Genomic DNA, 16,858 nt, shown 5'->3' with positions numbered 1-16,858 from the left:
ATGATTTTAAATTCTAAATAATTTTAAACATAGCGTTGGTATGTAGTAGATATAAATAACTATATTCATTTCTTAAAATACATATATTTCATATTTTCTGTGCATTGAATAGCTCAACCACCTGTTGCTCCGAAATTCCGCTTACGTGGGCGACTGCATTTCTAGGTGTTCGAATAATAGCACGTAAAATTATGTAAATTTATAGAAAAATAGTAATCAAGCACATTTATTAATTGCTCACCCGCTCTCTGAAAGGTATGTGTGAGTGAGTAGTTTGTGTCTTTGTTAATAAGCGCGACGCAGTTTGTGTTTTGTGTGTGCTAAATTTAGTAGTCAAAGTTCAATGCGGAATATTGAATAACTGGAGGAAGCACTACGGCAAAATACTCCTCTTTCGAATTCTACTACTTTTCCAGACAGCTTGGTACATATTTGCACATGTGCTGCGATAGAGAGCCACCGATCAGGAGAGAAGTCAACAAATAAACTATTCACTAAATGCGTAAGACGTCAGCTTGGTTTAATAAATAAAACAAGCGCGAAAATAAAACAATTCCAAAATCAAGTTTTCGATCTTTACAGCCATAAACTTATAAACAAGGAAGAGAGCCCAAGCTAGAAACTAATAAGCTACACGGAAAGAAAATGGTTATCAATACAGAAAAATGTTAATAATTTTGTTTTATCTGGATATCCGCTGGTGAGTGTGTTTTAAGTTTTTAAAGAAATGTGACTATAAAATATAGTTTTAGTTTAAATAACCCAATCATTATGGTGATGTAGCTTTTTACTTGTTACAATTCTTATAGATATCAATATGTTTTCAACCCTTTAAAAAGTATTTTCTGACATTAGTTAAACAACATTAACTATAATTAAAATATCAAAAATGATTAAATTTTTTTGAGAGTTGATTGCATTTATAAGACCAATTTATAAATATCATGGTTATATAACTATGATCTATTATGATCCTGAAAGATCAGTACAATAATTAAAAAATAACATGGTTTTTTTCTCTGTTAGGAGAGATTTCCGATCGGCAAGAGAGGGATAAAACTTAGGATTTCGCGTGGGAGAACTGATATCAGCGGTATAACGGTAAAGGGCAAGCCCCACATATGGTAAGCCAAAAACAAACCGCCTATACAGTCAAGCCTCTTTGCCCAAGATCAGTATTATAGCCAATATCGAAGCATTTTAATTGAAATGTTTTCGCTGGCTTTTATTGCTGTTTATGTTTACTTTTCACACTCGTATGTTTAATTATAATGTTAACAGCACTTGAGCGGCCCCAAACATCTATCGGGGGGTACGACTGTACTAGCTAAAAGCCCGAAAACCAAACGGAAAACGTTAGGACCAGATAGCCCGATGTTTATTATTTTTTCGCGTTCATGTTAGACCTTAATTAAGTGTTAAAATGGCATGAAATTAAATCTGCGAGTGTGGGTTAGCTGGAAACGATGACGCTGCCACGATAACGTCATTATCGTTATCACCGCCAAGCCACTCGAAAGGCGCAAATGTTATCAGCACTCCCGCGAGAGGAACAACAACAGATTTCAGTTCGCAATCCATACCCAGAATCGGCCGACATTATTCAGCTCCAGCATGGGGCTTCAGCACACGGCATCCGCCCATGCTCCAATCTCTCCACTTCCCGGGGGGCCTTTGGGGACATTGGCATTGCCGTAGCTATAATGCTGTGTAGCTATTGCTATTGCTATTGCCACAGCCAGCTGGTTCTATTCGACGAACTTTTCAACGAACAGCCGCATTCAAGTAAATAGCAACATACCTTTTTTAAAAACGAAGTCATACCTAAAAAATCTAATTTTGTCTGTTTGAGAACATCACTTCAAAGAGTTTTATCACGAAATGAACATGCGATGCATACAACTTGAACTCAATAATCTAGAAATTAAGATGCTAAATTTTTAAGTTATCTTTTAAACGATTAAATTCAGCATCTTACATAAATCGACTCAACAAGGAGTAATAGTCTAAATGCTAAATTTAAGGAAAATTCTTATAAACTTCTATATATTTTGGAAATTATAATGCCTATAATGTCGTATCACGATATAAATAAATCCCCAAAGTCGTTTTAACGCCCGCAAGTTAAACTAAGAAACTATTTTGAAATATGGAGTTCAAGACCTGCGTTAAGTTTAACATCAGATCCCTTAACCTTCCAATTACAGATATAAGAACAAGAGCTTCCAGATAATAAGACAAGTATGTACTATCGGCCTCTTTAAATACCTATAATAGAAAGTAAATTTCGTTAAAATTGTCATACAACATTCTTTATATCCATGATAATATTTCAAAGCTAAAACACAAAGCTAATAAATGCAGTATTTTAAGATTCTTGATTTTTTGTAGCGCTTTTCGTTATAACGTTTCTCAGACCCTCCGCTTACATACAATTTTTATATTCTATTACACTTTTTTTTCAATATTTAAAATATTACAGGTCTCTGCTAGAAAAGTAGTATAAACTTCATTACTAAATTATTATTTCTTTCAGAAAATTTTGTAAATCCTTGAAATCTGTTCTCTTAAAATTTAAAATTGTAGAATTTTTCAAGTTATTTTTATTGAGATTTTAAAAATGTTTCCTACAGTTTTGATTTCAACTGTGAAGGCAGGGGATGTACAAAATCTTAATACATATATATCGTAGTTTTTGCAACGCAGGCCAGTTGAATGCACCCCAGTTGAATGCCTATATGGCACACAATTGATAAGAACGCAAGAGACTTCCCAGTCGTAAATGACAGCATTCCAGCATGCGTTCTTTCATTATGAACTGGCATCAAAAAGGTGTTCCGGAAGTGATGAGTCTGTCCATTCTTTTTACACGGGTGCGGGACAAAAAAGAATGCACCCGTTGCATGCTTCTGGAAGCATATATCTGGAATGCACCTGGAAGTTACAAACTAAACACATTCTGGGTGTACTCTTTTTTAATGCACCTGGAAGCAACATACTAAACACCTTCTGGGTGTATTCTTTTTTAATGCACCTGGAAGCAACATACTAAACACATTCTGGGTGTATTCTTTTTTAATGCACCTGGAAGCAACATACTAAACTCCTTCTGGGTGTACTCTTTTTTAATGCACCTGTAACATGTACCCAGGAATGCACCTAGAAGCATTCAAAAATCAAATATCTGGAAGTTTTCCCCAGGAATACATAAGACTGGATTTCAATTTCATATTTATTTTTTATTTCAATACTCAAGAACTCAACTAATTTTTGATCGGAGTCACTCTCCTTCTGTACGGGGCTTTGCTGCTTCCTTCTTGTTGATGTACTTTTATCATTTACGCAGTTCAGTCCTTGGTGTGCCCATTCATTTGTTGCGATTCTGAAAGATATAGGGGAAATTTAATATTATATATTTTTAAACATGTGTATATATATTACAAATATACAATATATTTATTTTGTCACATTAACACTGTTGTTTGTACGATTTACATTCAAATAATTATTATTTTATTAATTTAATTTGTTATTAGTTTGAATGTTCAATGTACTGTTGTGCTCATATTGAACTAGATTATCTACACTTTGCTTACCTGTGAAAATATTGATGTAAAATTGGTGGCAGAAAGCAACAAACTTTTTCAAAACACGAGGCACGAACTTCACTTTTCAGAACTAAAAATGCAACTGACGAGAAATGCAAGAGACAAGAAAAACCGCGCGCTTCCTTGCGTGTTCCCTTTTGTCTTTATTATTTGTTTGTCAAGAAAACAGTACCGAAAAAAGACGATTGTAAAAAAAATGGGCATCGGCAACCTTCGGGTTTGAGTTTTTTTTTTCCATTCCCTCTAAAATACACCTCGATGCACTATATTGAAATACACCCAGATGGCACTCAAAAGACTGCCCCCAGCACGCACATTTGCTAGTTAAATTTGCATGCGTGCTGTTTTGCGTAGAAAAGATACGATCCAGAACTATTTTTAGGTTCCCGAAATACCGTTTGGGCATGCTTCTGGATGCACTATATTGAAATACACCCAGATGGCACCCAAAAGACTGCACCCAGCACGCACATTTGCCTTGGAAAATTTGCATACGTGCTGTTTTGCGTAAAAAAGATACGACCCAGAACTATTTGTTTCGGAATACGTTCCCGAATCGGGTGTTTGGGCATGCTTCTGGATGCATTATTCTGAAACACTTCTAGAAGGCACCGCAATAGAATGCACCCAGCACGCACATTTGCCTTGGAAAATTTGCATGCGTGCTGTTTTGCGTAAAAAAGGTACGACCCAGAACTATGTTTTTTTAAAACACGTTCCGCAACTTACGACTGGGTTGGATTCCAATTGTAATGCGTACCTCGGTGTGTGTGCGTGCGCAGGAGTAATCATAATAGCAAATAATTAGTATTGATTACAGCGCCTCCCCATTGATTGATAACACTGTGCAAATCAGAAAATGCTAATTTTGCTTCAACGTCTATACCTTACCAATTATAATTACTATAGTTTTTAAGCAGTTCTATTTTGGTAGACCATACTCACATTAACTGAACTACAATCTATTTTAACTAGTTAATATGAAATAATTGAAAAGTTGAATAATGTATATTTGTAAAATATGTTGGAGTTATTCTTATTTATGGTTAGTCTATTAACTTGACACGTGTCTTAAGTGCGTACATTAGGAGTACATTGTCCCTGTATATATATTTAAACTGTACGATTGGGCCTGCGTGTGATAGGAGCTAAAAATAATCCACATGCATCAGAGGTGCCCAGCATTGACGTTCGAGATTGGATTGGATTGTAATGGCACATGTATTAGGTTGGTTGGTTGCACTTTCTTCAAGGGTAATGCAGATGAAGGGTCCATCACAGTGGCGCAAGCCCTAAAATATTACACAACAAACTTATATGGCGAGAAGAAAAAAGTTCTACTTTTGTACCACTGTGAAACGCCGACTTTGATTGCAACAATAGACAACAAGGACGGCAAATAAGAAATACTAGTATAAATATGCATTGTAATGAAACGTAAACAGGTGATAGTGCAGAGTTTAGAAGCAATTTTATTTGCTCTCCTCTCTCTGCCGAGTGCATGCAGCATATTTTCCTGCTTTAATCAGTTTTAGGATCGTATTATTTAAAATTTTGAAATTGTGAAAACACATTTAAACGTTTGCTTGCTTAAACTCGTATTATTATTTTATATATGTACTTCCAAAACTAACAGGAGGAGAAAGAGAATGATAAGGTAAGCATCCCAAACGATCTTACCATTTTACTATCTAGATGAGACTTTCCAAAATTCGTTATTAGTAAATAAGTTTTAACAAGATGCATTTTTTGACACTGACAAGAAATATTTTGAACGACAATTATGCCTAACGCCATTTAAATTTATTATTAATATTATCATACATTAAGGGTAAACTTAAACTCAAGAAATCATTCAATTTCACCAAGTATTTTAAGAAAAATTTTTGTAAAAAAGTGATCTTAGTATAAAATGGTTAACTGGGGAGCTGTTTGCCCATGCTCAATATCCGGATCATAACAAGACTAAGAGAGCGGAAAGAGGCCGATGTCAAGGCTGCGTCACACATCGGAAATAGACATCAGCTACGATTTTGGCGGGCATAAATATGCTGTTTGCTGTTTCAGTTACCACAATTACTCCAACAGGCTGATCAAATATTGATCGACTTGAGGACCCCCGACCATGTGAGCCTACTACGTCACTGCTGACGGTCCACAAGGGGGGTGGCCTTGTTTTGTTTCGCGGGGGGAAGTATGTACATAACATTCTGATGTCTTTGCGATAAGAACTTCGACCACAATGAACAGACTTTGTTACCTCAGCCGGGAACTTTCCTTTCCCATCGATAACGAGATAACAAATAAAATGATTTAATTTATATTTATGAATCAAGAATTCTCACCTAAGGCGCCGCATTGCAGTAGTAACCTTTTCGAACTGATTCTACAGCTTTTCTGAGTGGCGCGCAAAAAAAGCTCTTACATACGTTCGACAGTCGCTTTCAAACCGTAAAATGTACAATCCACCTTAAAAAACCTCTTAAGACTCTTTAACAAACCTCACATAAACTCAAAGGTAGGGAAACGGAATGACATGATAATAAAGAATTAATTTTCATATAATCTTGTATATCAGTTATTTATGAGTAGAAGTCGGGTTTGTAAGTTAATATACCATTTCCACATTTGATTAGTTAGAAAGGATTTTAAAAAATTCATAATTAGACTTCAGCCTAATCATAAAGATCTGTTGTCTCTAATAATCTAATTAAGAATAAAAATATATTACATAAAATCCGGCTTCTATTGATAATATCCTGATTTTTCTATTACGTAGTAAATTTTTGTATTCATAAATGATTTTTCGAAAGGTAAGTTTTTATGTAAATTTTCATTCTCAACAGTTTTTGACTGAAGTTTGTAAATTGTTTTCAAAGACATTTTCTTATTCCTCGATTTTACTTAACTCAAAATGTATGTGTGAGAGATGATGTTCTGGTTTTAGAATTTCTAGTGAATTCAATTTATTAATCTACTGTTTTGGGGAATGATATTTTTTAGATCCTATTAGTACGCAGATAATCCTCTTCGTCGTCTCCGTCGGCATCCTCCACAACGCTGTAAGAACTCTTGCCAGCACCATCCTTGGCCAGATGCGTTTCAAAGAACTCCTCCACGGTGTCCGTGTTCCACTTGGTGATGGACAGCGTCTCCTGAACTTTACCACTGTCATCGAGCAGCTTGACCACGGGATCCAAGCCCCTTACGTACTTGATCTGCAAGTTGGGGAATTTGGCGGGCCGGCCGCTTTGGATGAAGGCCTGAATCTGGGGATATGCCCGGAACTTGCAGGTGCACACCTCCAGAATGGCCTTTGCATAGGTTCGCTGGGCCGCCGGCTGTTGATCCAAGGTGCAACATTGCTTGCATTGGGGTCTGAAATATTAAAATAAATGTTAATTGTGAAAAAGCTTTGGCTTCGGAAATCGAGGCATGAAAAAATCGAATTGTCTAAGAGAGATCTTCCAAAAACTTTAACCAAATCATATTAAAATGTTTTATACTTTTAATATAATAAGTACGGCGGGATCTTTTTTTTATAAGAAGCAAGCACCACTAGGATCTGCATTTTAAATCTAAGCCTCCGATTTATACTTTTCAAGTTCTCGACGAACATATGTTTACCGACTTGGCTATTGATCCTGAGAAAAAAAATGGAAATACTACATCCATATACCAAAACTATTTGTTAATACAAAAATTCAAACATTTGTTTTTTCTAGTTGACAGAGATTTGGAAAAGAGGAAAGGCGCCTTACTATAGTATGGGTTTTTAGAGAAATAACATATGAGGTGCTCCTAATTAGCGATATCCAACATTGTTTTACAATTGCCAGTCTCAACTACTTGCATCCCAAACCTACAACTGTTATTTCATTCTATAAGGATGCATCGTTGATTACTGCAACTCACTTGATGGTATCCAGTCCAAAATCATCGAGTTTGTCACAACTGGAACACATTAGCTGTGCCTTGATGAAACCCAATTCCCGGCACTCGGCGGCCGTTAGTTCGGCATGGATTTGCTGGCACTGCAAAGGATATAAGATAAAATATGAATGTTGTACATGTTTCAGATACGGGATTGACTTACGCTAAGGGCCAGCAGCAGAAAAATCACAAGTTGCTGCATTTTTAGGGCTAAATTCTAATTAAATTTACTACGTCCACGTCGTGTTTACAAAATCTCAGCTTAGTGGTGGGATATAAGGCCTAGCGAAACGCTCTGACGTATTATCGATAGTTACCTGTAGTTTAGCAACCGACATTCAAACAATTAAAAAGTAAGAAGATAATATGTTATAAGTGCTTACCAACCTTTTTATTTATTTTAAGCCGTAGTCTATACATTTGTTTTTAATTCAATTCGATTTAATAATTTTGCCCTGTTTCGATAGTTCATCACGCTGCCATCCCTTCTATCGATAGCAATGCGCAGCACTCGAAGATTTATTCCTGGTGCATTTGTTTTTTTTGCTTCGCTCGCGAAGTGAGCCAGTTTTAAATTAGTTTAATTGCATACAGTGAGGCCACTCGAAGGCGGATCGTCGACTGTCGCTGTGCAGCCAAAAAACCAACAGTATTAGCTGTGTGCGTGTTTGGCCAAAACAAAATTTCGAACAAAATCAATAAAACGGAAACGTGAGAGAGCGCTGCGCAAAAGAGAAAAGCGAACGCAATCGCAATCGACCAACGCATAGAAGAAAACAAGGTGAATAAATAGAACATGGCACAGAATAGGAGGAATAGAATCAAATCGAATTAAAATCGAGGACAGAAATAGAAACGAAAAGGCGAGGCGAAGAAAGGGAAACAAATAATAACCGTTACAGGAGGAGGGCTCCAGGAGAGAGTCAAGGCTCTCTCTCCCCATCTCCTTCTCCTTGTACGTGTGTGTGTGTATGTACATGTGTTTATGTTTTGTTTAGCAAATTAATAATCTTAATTCTGCTGGGATTTCGCCACTCAGGTGCTAAAAAAAACAGTGCACACTCTGATAAGTCCGCCTGTGTGTCGGTGTACTTGTTTATTTAATTCATATTTACTCAAGTAAATTAATTCATTTGCCCTTGTGTACAATAACAACAAGCGCCGTTTGCTTGGAAACTTGTTCTCGCAGTTGTTGTCCTCCCCCTCCCACTCCACCTCGGCGTCCATCTCTTATTCTTTCTCTATTCCATTGCAATACCAATGCAGCTGTTGGTGTTTTGCGTTTGTATTTTTCATTCAATCCAGGAAATCGCCCCTTGAGATTGAGAGACCTTCCATTCAGACAGCCTCCGTTCCATCTGCATCTTTCCATCTTCCTCTTCATCATCTTCCGTTTGCATCTTGAGCCTCTCTTGTGCTCCCGGTCCCGTTTAACTGGTTTGCTTCGCACTCTATTCCAGAGATGCGATACGCCTCTCTCCCTCTTGCACACCTGCTGCTTGGCAGCTGTCCACGCGCTCAAATTTCTTATCAACGAAACGAAACGAACTCCGGCTGAAATCCAAAACCTGGCCCAAACTGCGTTGTTACTTTTCCACAGCGATTCGCTAATTTCCAACGCCTTGTGTGACGGCCCTGTTGCTTTCTCCCTCTCGACTTCCCCTACTCCCTCCCTCCTCTCCTTTCTCTTACACAAAACTTAAAACTTCGTATGGATGAATTTTGTGTATTTACAAGATACTCGAAGTTGTCCAGATAAATCCCGTAGAGCCCGTATTTTATCATGATTTATTTTAAAACCTGTTGGATGCTTATTTTATAACAAATATATCTAATTTAAAGGTTCAACTCTAAAATTGTATAAGATTTTGCACCTTTAAAATTATTTTTATTAGGACAGCAAGAACATATTTTTTAACAAGCTTATCTACATAGACATTGAATACATGTGATCTATAAACCACAAACTTCACTAAAATATACAAGTCTAGCTCAATTTAAATTACTTTTAGATTATTCTAAAGAATTGTAGTTCAATCTAATCAAGTGTGAACTAAAGTTCATATTAATTAAAAGTATGCATGACCATGACCACGATCTTTCTTGATTTCTAGTAAATTTTGATAAGACTATGCGGACTCAAAATAGTTTGGTTAAACTAATAGAAAAGTCAAATAGCGTACTGGTCACCAGTTTCGAATAAATATTTAAATATCTGGTTCTATTAATAATGTCATAATAAAGAAAAAGTGGATACATTGAAACCAGGGGTCAAAGTATATCCTAATAAATACTCCTTAACAGTCGAAGGGTAACATTTTCATATTTTAGTTACATAAAGATTTTTACTATTTGTAGCAACAACAATGAATTAAACCAAAAAGTTTTTGTATACGATTGAAATCAAATATTTCGTTCTCAAAAGTTTCGACTTATTTGAAGGATTCGTAACATTTAAATGGCATAGGTAAAACTTTTTTAAGATCCCTATGTTCAAAAGATGGTTACACTCCTGAAGTACGACTGTACACTAAACAATCTCTCTAGGTTTCGTGCAATTTTGCAATATTTCAAATGCCCGCACATCTGACTCATCCGCAGGTAACTGTAATTACCGCCTAGCATCCACTTGCGTTCCGCACTTGTGGATGGTATTTGTCACCTTATCAAGACCGCTCCACCTTTGTTGGAGTTTTTGATGCCTCAGCACTAATCATCACACACAAAAAATATTTAATATGTTAATTTTAGATTTAAAAATGTTTTAATGAAATATTTCTCTTTGTACATATGTATATGTTATCAAGTAATCAAAGCTACTATCATTTCACATTGATATTTTTTTCGGTGGACGCTTTTGTTTGAGGTCAATTGGTGATAAGCCCCCAGGTGCTCGTTTAGCTCGTTGGCGTCTATTAGCTCATTATTTAAGCTTACGTCCGGCTCACCCACATAGACTAATAAAAATAAACCAAAAGAAATACATATGCATGCACTAGCAGAAATTAGGCACATCTTAGGCCCACTCACGCAGTTCTTGATTGCCTCTAACTATTTTTTGCTTCCACAGCTGAATTTACGTTTCAATTGACCGAAAGGTCAACTTAATTACTTTTATATCGTGCGTCTATTGGGCTGTCTCATTCGCACTCTCACTCTTCTCCAATCACTTCAACTGTCAACTTTCACTTGCACGCATGGTTTTTTTATTTTTAGATATGTACATATATGTGGGAGAGTCAATGTTTTGCGAAATAAAGAGAAAGACCTATAAGGCTTTATACAGCAAATGGTTTTTGTTTACTTGGAAGAAAGTCCTAAGAAAGGTTTTCTTACCTTAATTATTTAAGATAGGTAATACAACTTATTTGATCAAAATCATAAAATTGATCAGCTTTCTTAATTTTGTTATCCTTAAGTTCTGTTCAATAACAAACTCAATTTATTGTTTGTATTGTTACTTTCATAATAAATGGTTAAATTCCATTCGCTAGCATCGTTAACATGGAGTAGCTAATTTGATTCCAATTTGTTTGATCGATTAGAACAGTTAATAAGAAGTTGATAACTTAATTAAGATCATGTTTTTAGGGCATCTATGTTCAAAATCTGTATAATTTTAATTATAGATAATGATTTCGACTAAGGCACTAATTTTATGGGCTTACTGATGGCCAAAAGTCGGAAACTAATTTGTTTATTTGTGTGCCCACTGAAATGGTAGCTCTTAGTCTTACAAATAAACAATGGAATTGCGTTGTTTTAGCAAAAAGACAGAAAATCCATTTTGTAGATCTAAACAGAAACCAATCTGATTCAGATTATTTTGTTAATTCCCGGATGGGGATCAATTACATTCGATTGAAGCGCTGCAGCTCAATCATGTGAAATAAGATACTGATCTTCGGTTAAATTGAAAATCTTATTTTGAAGATCACATATTATTACATTTATACAGTTTGTACATATCCAGGCATTTTCTCGTTAGCACCTTATGGTTAAGCTATTTATTTTTTTCTAAATCGAAATACATGAAGTTTTTATACATTGAAGTGCCTGAAGTGAACGTTATGTTAAGTGAGAGTGTAACCAGAACAAAATACTCGATAATGAATGCAAACTGTGCAAACACAACAGCCGCTTGGGTTCCGCTCGCGATTCCGGCCAGGTAAATAAACGATGTCATTTTTTTGTTAAAAATTTATGAAATTCGATTTTCTGTTTCTCGTTCTCACTTAGGTCGAGGAGCATAGGTTGTAATTGTGAGAAGAAGGCGGCTGGCGGTGCTAGGCAGGCAATTAACCTACACAAACCCGAATACGAGCTTACATTTTTGAGTTGATTTTAATTGCACTTCGTTTTTGTTTTGCAGCCAGCCGCCTGCCAGCCAAAGCCAAGAATTCCACATTACAAGAAAACACCTCACACTGCATTGCCACATTCCCAAGTAAAGCTGCCATGAGTTAAGATCAAGATGCGAATCCAGGATCTGCCGCTTGCCATCGCTTTAATCGGCGCTTGTTTGCCGCTAACAGCCGCCTGCTCATCGCGTGCCATAGCCAAGCCGCGGCCAACAGCTGCTCCGATCCTGCCGCCGGACAATGTGGAGATATCCACAACGCCGAGGCCCAATGTTACCTTTCCAATCTTCGCCTGTCCAACCACATATGCCGCCTGGTATTGCCTAAACGATGCCACCTGCTTCACGGTGGAGATTCACAACCAAATCCTGTACAATTGCGAGTGCGCCTTGGGTTTTATGGGCCCGCGGTGCGAGTATAAGGAAATAGATGGCTCCTATCTGCCGACCAGGAATCGTGTGATGCTGGAGAAGGCCAGCATTGTCAGCGGAGCCACGCTGGCCCTACTGTTTATGGCCATGTGCTGTGTGGTCTTGTACCTGCGACACGAGAAGCTTCAGAAGCAAAAGCTGCACGACAGCACCACAACCACAACGACCGACGGTGGCTGTCAGAATGAGGGAATGGACGAGGTGGATGGCTTGCGACCCCTGCGCCCAGTGAGACGTCCCTTTGGCCCATGCCGCATCCTTTCGCTCGAGGAGGCTCACCTTCAGGCGGTCGCCTCCAATCGCCCCCGGCACTGCAACTAACACTCGCGCCATCTAATAAGCCAGGGGCTGCTAATTTGTTTTTGAATGTCTAACATGTCCAAATGTTTATTTTAACTGCATAACAAAACTATTCTTGCAACCATCCAATTAAGATGACGAATGCTGTAGATTTAAGTGCCTACTGACGTGCCTCTAAAAAATTTAGATCAAGTATTAACGAACGAAAACTAATTGCTCAGAGAGAGATAAAAAGAAATCTAGATGTAATGCAATGCAATTTTGGCAGCTAGCCGCCCATTTATTTATTATACACCTAATTTTATTTAACGCCGCGTGAACTATTAACGTTAATAAAAGCGAGAACTAAACAACAAGCTTTGCTTTCAATTTGGATATAAACAAATTTAAGAAATCAATTACTCAAGAAGTTGTGAGTGAATTGATTTTGTAAAATTTAAAAATGTAATCTTTTTTTATTCTGTCCAATTCTTTTGAAATTGAATTGTAAACGAGTCCCACAAAATTCAGCATGGATATTTGTTTGGCAGTTTATTGCGGAGGTGCATGAAAAAATCAATTGGTTTAACTGGACTGCTGCTTATTAAAGGCTGTAAGTTACTTCATTAATTAATTATATGAGTGAAAGGTGAAAGGAATAAACAATTTTAATTTATGGATACAAAATATATACTTTAACTTAAATTAAATGTTACTTCAATGAAGATATTACAAGTAAAATTTAATTTTAGGTACATATAGGCCACTTTAAAACAATTCAATATCGACTCTAATTTATCATGACTTAATCTGTCAAATAGGCACCTAATACTTTGTATAGCCCCCTAACCACATCATTAACTAATCCCATCGTTTTTGTGTCCTATTTTCCAGTCATGCCGCATAACAACCAGCCTTCGTCCGGGGACGATCAATTGGGACCGCCAAAGGCGGACTTCAGTGCTCCCCCGCCGTACGAGGCGAACGTGGGCCATGGCCAGCAGGTGGCACTGCCGGCTCAGATGTCAGCGCTGACCTTGGCCACAACCGATCCCGGCCAGATGCAGATTCCGATGCAGATGCAGGTCCAGCTGCCGGGCCAGGCGGACCTTATGAATGCACAACTGCCGCCTGAGATACACGGGAAGCTGCCCACCTACGAGGAGGTGCAAATGGAAAAGTCCCTGAACGGAGAGCTGCCGCCCGCCTTTTTGACTTTGCCCTCCTCGCAGCAGCTTCCCCCGCCGCCGAATCCGCTGCTGCCGCCCAATCCGCTGCGCGATGGTGCCGCTGCTGTGCGATCCGCACAACCGGCACTCACTTTTATCGCCATCGATGCCAGCGATCCGGAAAACAGCCTGTCGACCACGGACAACTTGCTCGGGACGGACATAATGTTCATCACGGCATTCATTGTGGCATTTCTGTTCAACTGGATCGGCTTCCTGATGCTCACATGCTTCTGTCACACGATTGCCGCCCGATACGGAGCCCTGTCGGGATTCGGACTGTCTCTGGCCAAATGGACGCTGATCGTAAAGCACTCGACGGACCTGGCCTCGCACGAGAACTCCTGGCTCTGGTGGCTGATTTGCGCCTTCGGCTTTCTGATCAGCATACGCGCTTTAATTCAGTATGTGAGCATCAAGCGATCGTGGCGCCTGCTCTCCGCCTCCGCCCAAGAACGGCTGCTATTCTTCTACTAGGTGCGCCGGGTGGCTTTCAAGTGGCTGCCATGTAAATATGTTGTGGGTGGCTAGGAAGCTCGAATCTTACCTGTTCCCAAAACCCTCAATTCCGTTAGAACCGGCACACAAAAACCAAACAAAATCAAGGCGAACTTATATCGGAGAGTTTGCGAAATCACTTAAAGTTTGAAAGTATGCCATTAAATGTATTAGTCCTGTCCTACTTCTATCTAAACCGAAGTAATAAGAATGTACAAATTTACCTGTATACACGGACCGTTTAATTTTAGGGCGAAGTCCCTATGCTTTAATGTCAGAGACTGCTGGCAATTTAGAAACTGTATTACACTAGACTTCAGTTTTCCTTTAGAAACAAAATGTATTGCATACTTTTAGACACCTAAAGCTAGTTGTAAAAGATGCAGCGCCCTTACAATATCAAAATCAAGAAAATATTTTAAAATACGATGTCACACCGTCAAGGACTTGTTCCAAACTTTCTAGCGATTTCGTGAACACCCCGAGTTGTGGGTTAGTGTTTTCTCTAGTTTCTATGTTAAATAGCGCAACCTAGTCCACGGACCCGGCAACTGTAGCATAATGACGTTACCTATGTGTGTTGAATGGTGAAAGGCGAATGCTTTCTCGCCTGCACCCCCCAATCGATTATATTTGTAAATGTATGTGAAATGTGTATGGATATATCACCCTTTATTGATCCCTTCCACACCTCTAAAATCCCCCCTTAGGCCATTTAGTGGCGCCCATGCACTTCAAGCAAAGACACAAAACAAACCAAAAAAAAAGGAAATAAAAGATAAATATGAAAGGTCGAAAGAAAAATATGCTAGACATATTTTTTTGAGCCTACTTTACGCTGTGGTACTTAATTAATTAACTGTACACAAGAGCCAGCAGTAATAATAATGCTAAACACACAAAAAACAACTATTGCTAGTACATATGATTATTGCCTATTATAACGTTTACATTTAATATGTTTAATCCCTTTGTATGTAAATCAAACGATGCATATGCATTGCAAAGGGTGCAGAGTAGCAATATCTGCGCCAGTTTTATGCAAATTCAATAAAATCGAATGATGTCATTCAAAATAATGGACCTGGTGTTTTTAATTCCAAAGTTTTTGTTCTCTTTGGAACCATTTAACTTATAACTTCAACTTATAAAGTAAGTTTTTGAAAATAAAGTCAACCAAAATAATTTGTAAGAAAAAAAGTTGAAATTTAAAAGGTTATCAAATTATCATTTAAAATCCATAACATTAATAATATCTAGTAGACTAATAATTTTATTTGATTTTTTTTGTCACTACACTCTGCAAGGCGAGGCGAAATAAGAGGATAGGTATTGTTAGCTCCTAATTTTGCTCCTTTATGGATGCTTTGGAAAGTCTGTATCCTGACTTTTCTATCCTTGATTTGTTCGTTGTTCTTCTGCTAATTTGGTAGTTGTTTAACCACAGGTTTAATCTTCAAGTTTCTTCCTTCTTGTTAAATCTTAAACATCCTGCAAACGTTTCGTTGGGTTCCTCTTTGGAAGAAAATCTTGCTGAGTTACGACTTATTTTTAACCATTTTGCTTTAATACTCGCATATGTAAGGTTAATATTGTTTAGAGTATTTGCGTTGTTTTTTTCGAGTTCTTCTAGTGGGGCCAACCACAATTATTAAAACTATTTTGTATGGGATTCGAAAGATAAAGAGTGACGTTTTTTAAATGTTCTCATTGATTTAAAAAAAAAGTTTTTCCAACGTTGACCTCCTTTTTCTAAGAATCCGTGCAGTAGCTAACTAATCATATTTATATTCGAATGACAAATTTTTTGAAAAAATTACTCAAAGGTTTGGAAACGTGTTTTTCATACACCCTTTGGATACACCCTACTGCCGTAGCGAATACCCAATCCCGGCTTCCGATAAGCCCACCCGATATAGCGGAGACACCCCCTCTCATTTCAGAGTGACCATTTGGTATAACAAGTATTAGAGATGCAGAAACATCGATGTTTTTTGATGTTACATCGATGTTTGCCTGTTAAAACATCGGAAAAGCGATGTTTTGTGCATGTTTAGAATAAACATATTAATATTTAATCACAGTCAATTGGTATTGAAATTTTTGTTTTTCTTTATAAATATTTTATTGTGTGTTATGTTTTAAGCCAAAAATGGTAAGATATATAGCTAAAAGTGAACTTAAAAGAGGAGTGCATTGCATTTCCAGCGAATACGAGATGGATTCTCTTCCCACGAAATCGTTTTTTCAATATTTTTGTGTTTGACCCGTAAGTTAAAAGATTTCCTGCTCTTCGAAAATAGAGATGGAAATCATCGATTGGCCGCCGCCAAACATTGATGTTACCGATGCTTTGATGATCGATGTCATCGATGTTTTCCCACCTCTAGTACGTCTAATACGTCACCATTCGATTTTTTTCGTCGTTCGTATTCACCCATCTTCCATCTTGCATCTCGCTTTTTTACTGACACTTACGTTGGCTTACGTTTTGTTGACACTTACGACGCATCTTGCAT

At 37.6% G+C, this 16,858-nt stretch overlaps 3 protein-coding genes and 1 long non-coding RNA gene across 4 annotated transcripts; 3 read left to right on the top strand and 1 right to left on the bottom strand.

Moving 5' to 3' along the window:
* Positions 1 to 346: 346 nt before the first annotated feature.
* LOC119554652 lies at positions 347 to 6,747 on the top strand. The gene is made up of 3 exons (XR_005219830.1): positions 347 to 502; positions 583 to 700; positions 6,612 to 6,747. It is a non-coding gene; the product is annotated as an uncharacterized LOC119554652 (long non-coding RNA).
* On the bottom strand, positions 6,146 to 7,852 carry LOC119554651 (selenoprotein F). The gene is made up of 3 exons (XM_037865652.1): positions 7,705 to 7,852; positions 7,524 to 7,642; positions 6,146 to 6,986 (listed from the first exon to the last, which is right to left on the bottom strand). Exons 1-3 carry the CDS (start codon positions 7,741 to 7,743, stop codon positions 6,608 to 6,610), a joined length of 537 nt encoding a protein of 178 aa, XP_037721580.1. The 5' UTR covers positions 7,744 to 7,852; the 3' UTR covers positions 6,146 to 6,607.
* A 331-nt stretch (positions 7,853 to 8,183) lies between these two features.
* Positions 8,184 to 15,420, top strand: LOC119554649 (NEDD4 family-interacting protein 1-like). The gene is made up of 2 exons (XM_037865650.1): positions 8,184 to 8,322; positions 13,507 to 15,420. The coding sequence occupies exon 2, from the start codon at positions 13,509 to 13,511 to the stop codon at positions 14,316 to 14,318; it is 810 nt and encodes a 269-aa protein (XP_037721578.1). The 5' UTR covers positions 8,184 to 8,322; positions 13,507 to 13,508; the 3' UTR covers positions 14,319 to 15,420.
* Positions 8,185 to 12,986, top strand: LOC119554650 (protein spitz). Its single transcript, XM_037865651.1, has 2 exons — positions 8,185 to 8,322; positions 11,914 to 12,986. The coding sequence occupies exon 2, from the start codon at positions 12,016 to 12,018 to the stop codon at positions 12,652 to 12,654; it is 639 nt and encodes a 212-aa protein (XP_037721579.1). The 5' UTR covers positions 8,185 to 8,322; positions 11,914 to 12,015; the 3' UTR covers positions 12,655 to 12,986.
* Positions 15,421 to 16,858: the final 1,438 nt, after the last annotated feature.

The sequence above is a fragment of the Drosophila subpulchrella genome, chromosome 3L (assembly GCF_014743375.2).
Source record: "Drosophila subpulchrella strain 33 F10 #4 breed RU33 chromosome 3L, RU_Dsub_v1.1 Primary Assembly, whole genome shotgun sequence".
NCBI lineage: Eukaryota > Metazoa > Arthropoda > Insecta > Diptera > Drosophilidae > Drosophila > Drosophila subpulchrella.
The sequence above is the reverse complement of the archived record's forward strand: the minus strand, read 5'-3'. Positions and strand labels throughout refer to the sequence as shown.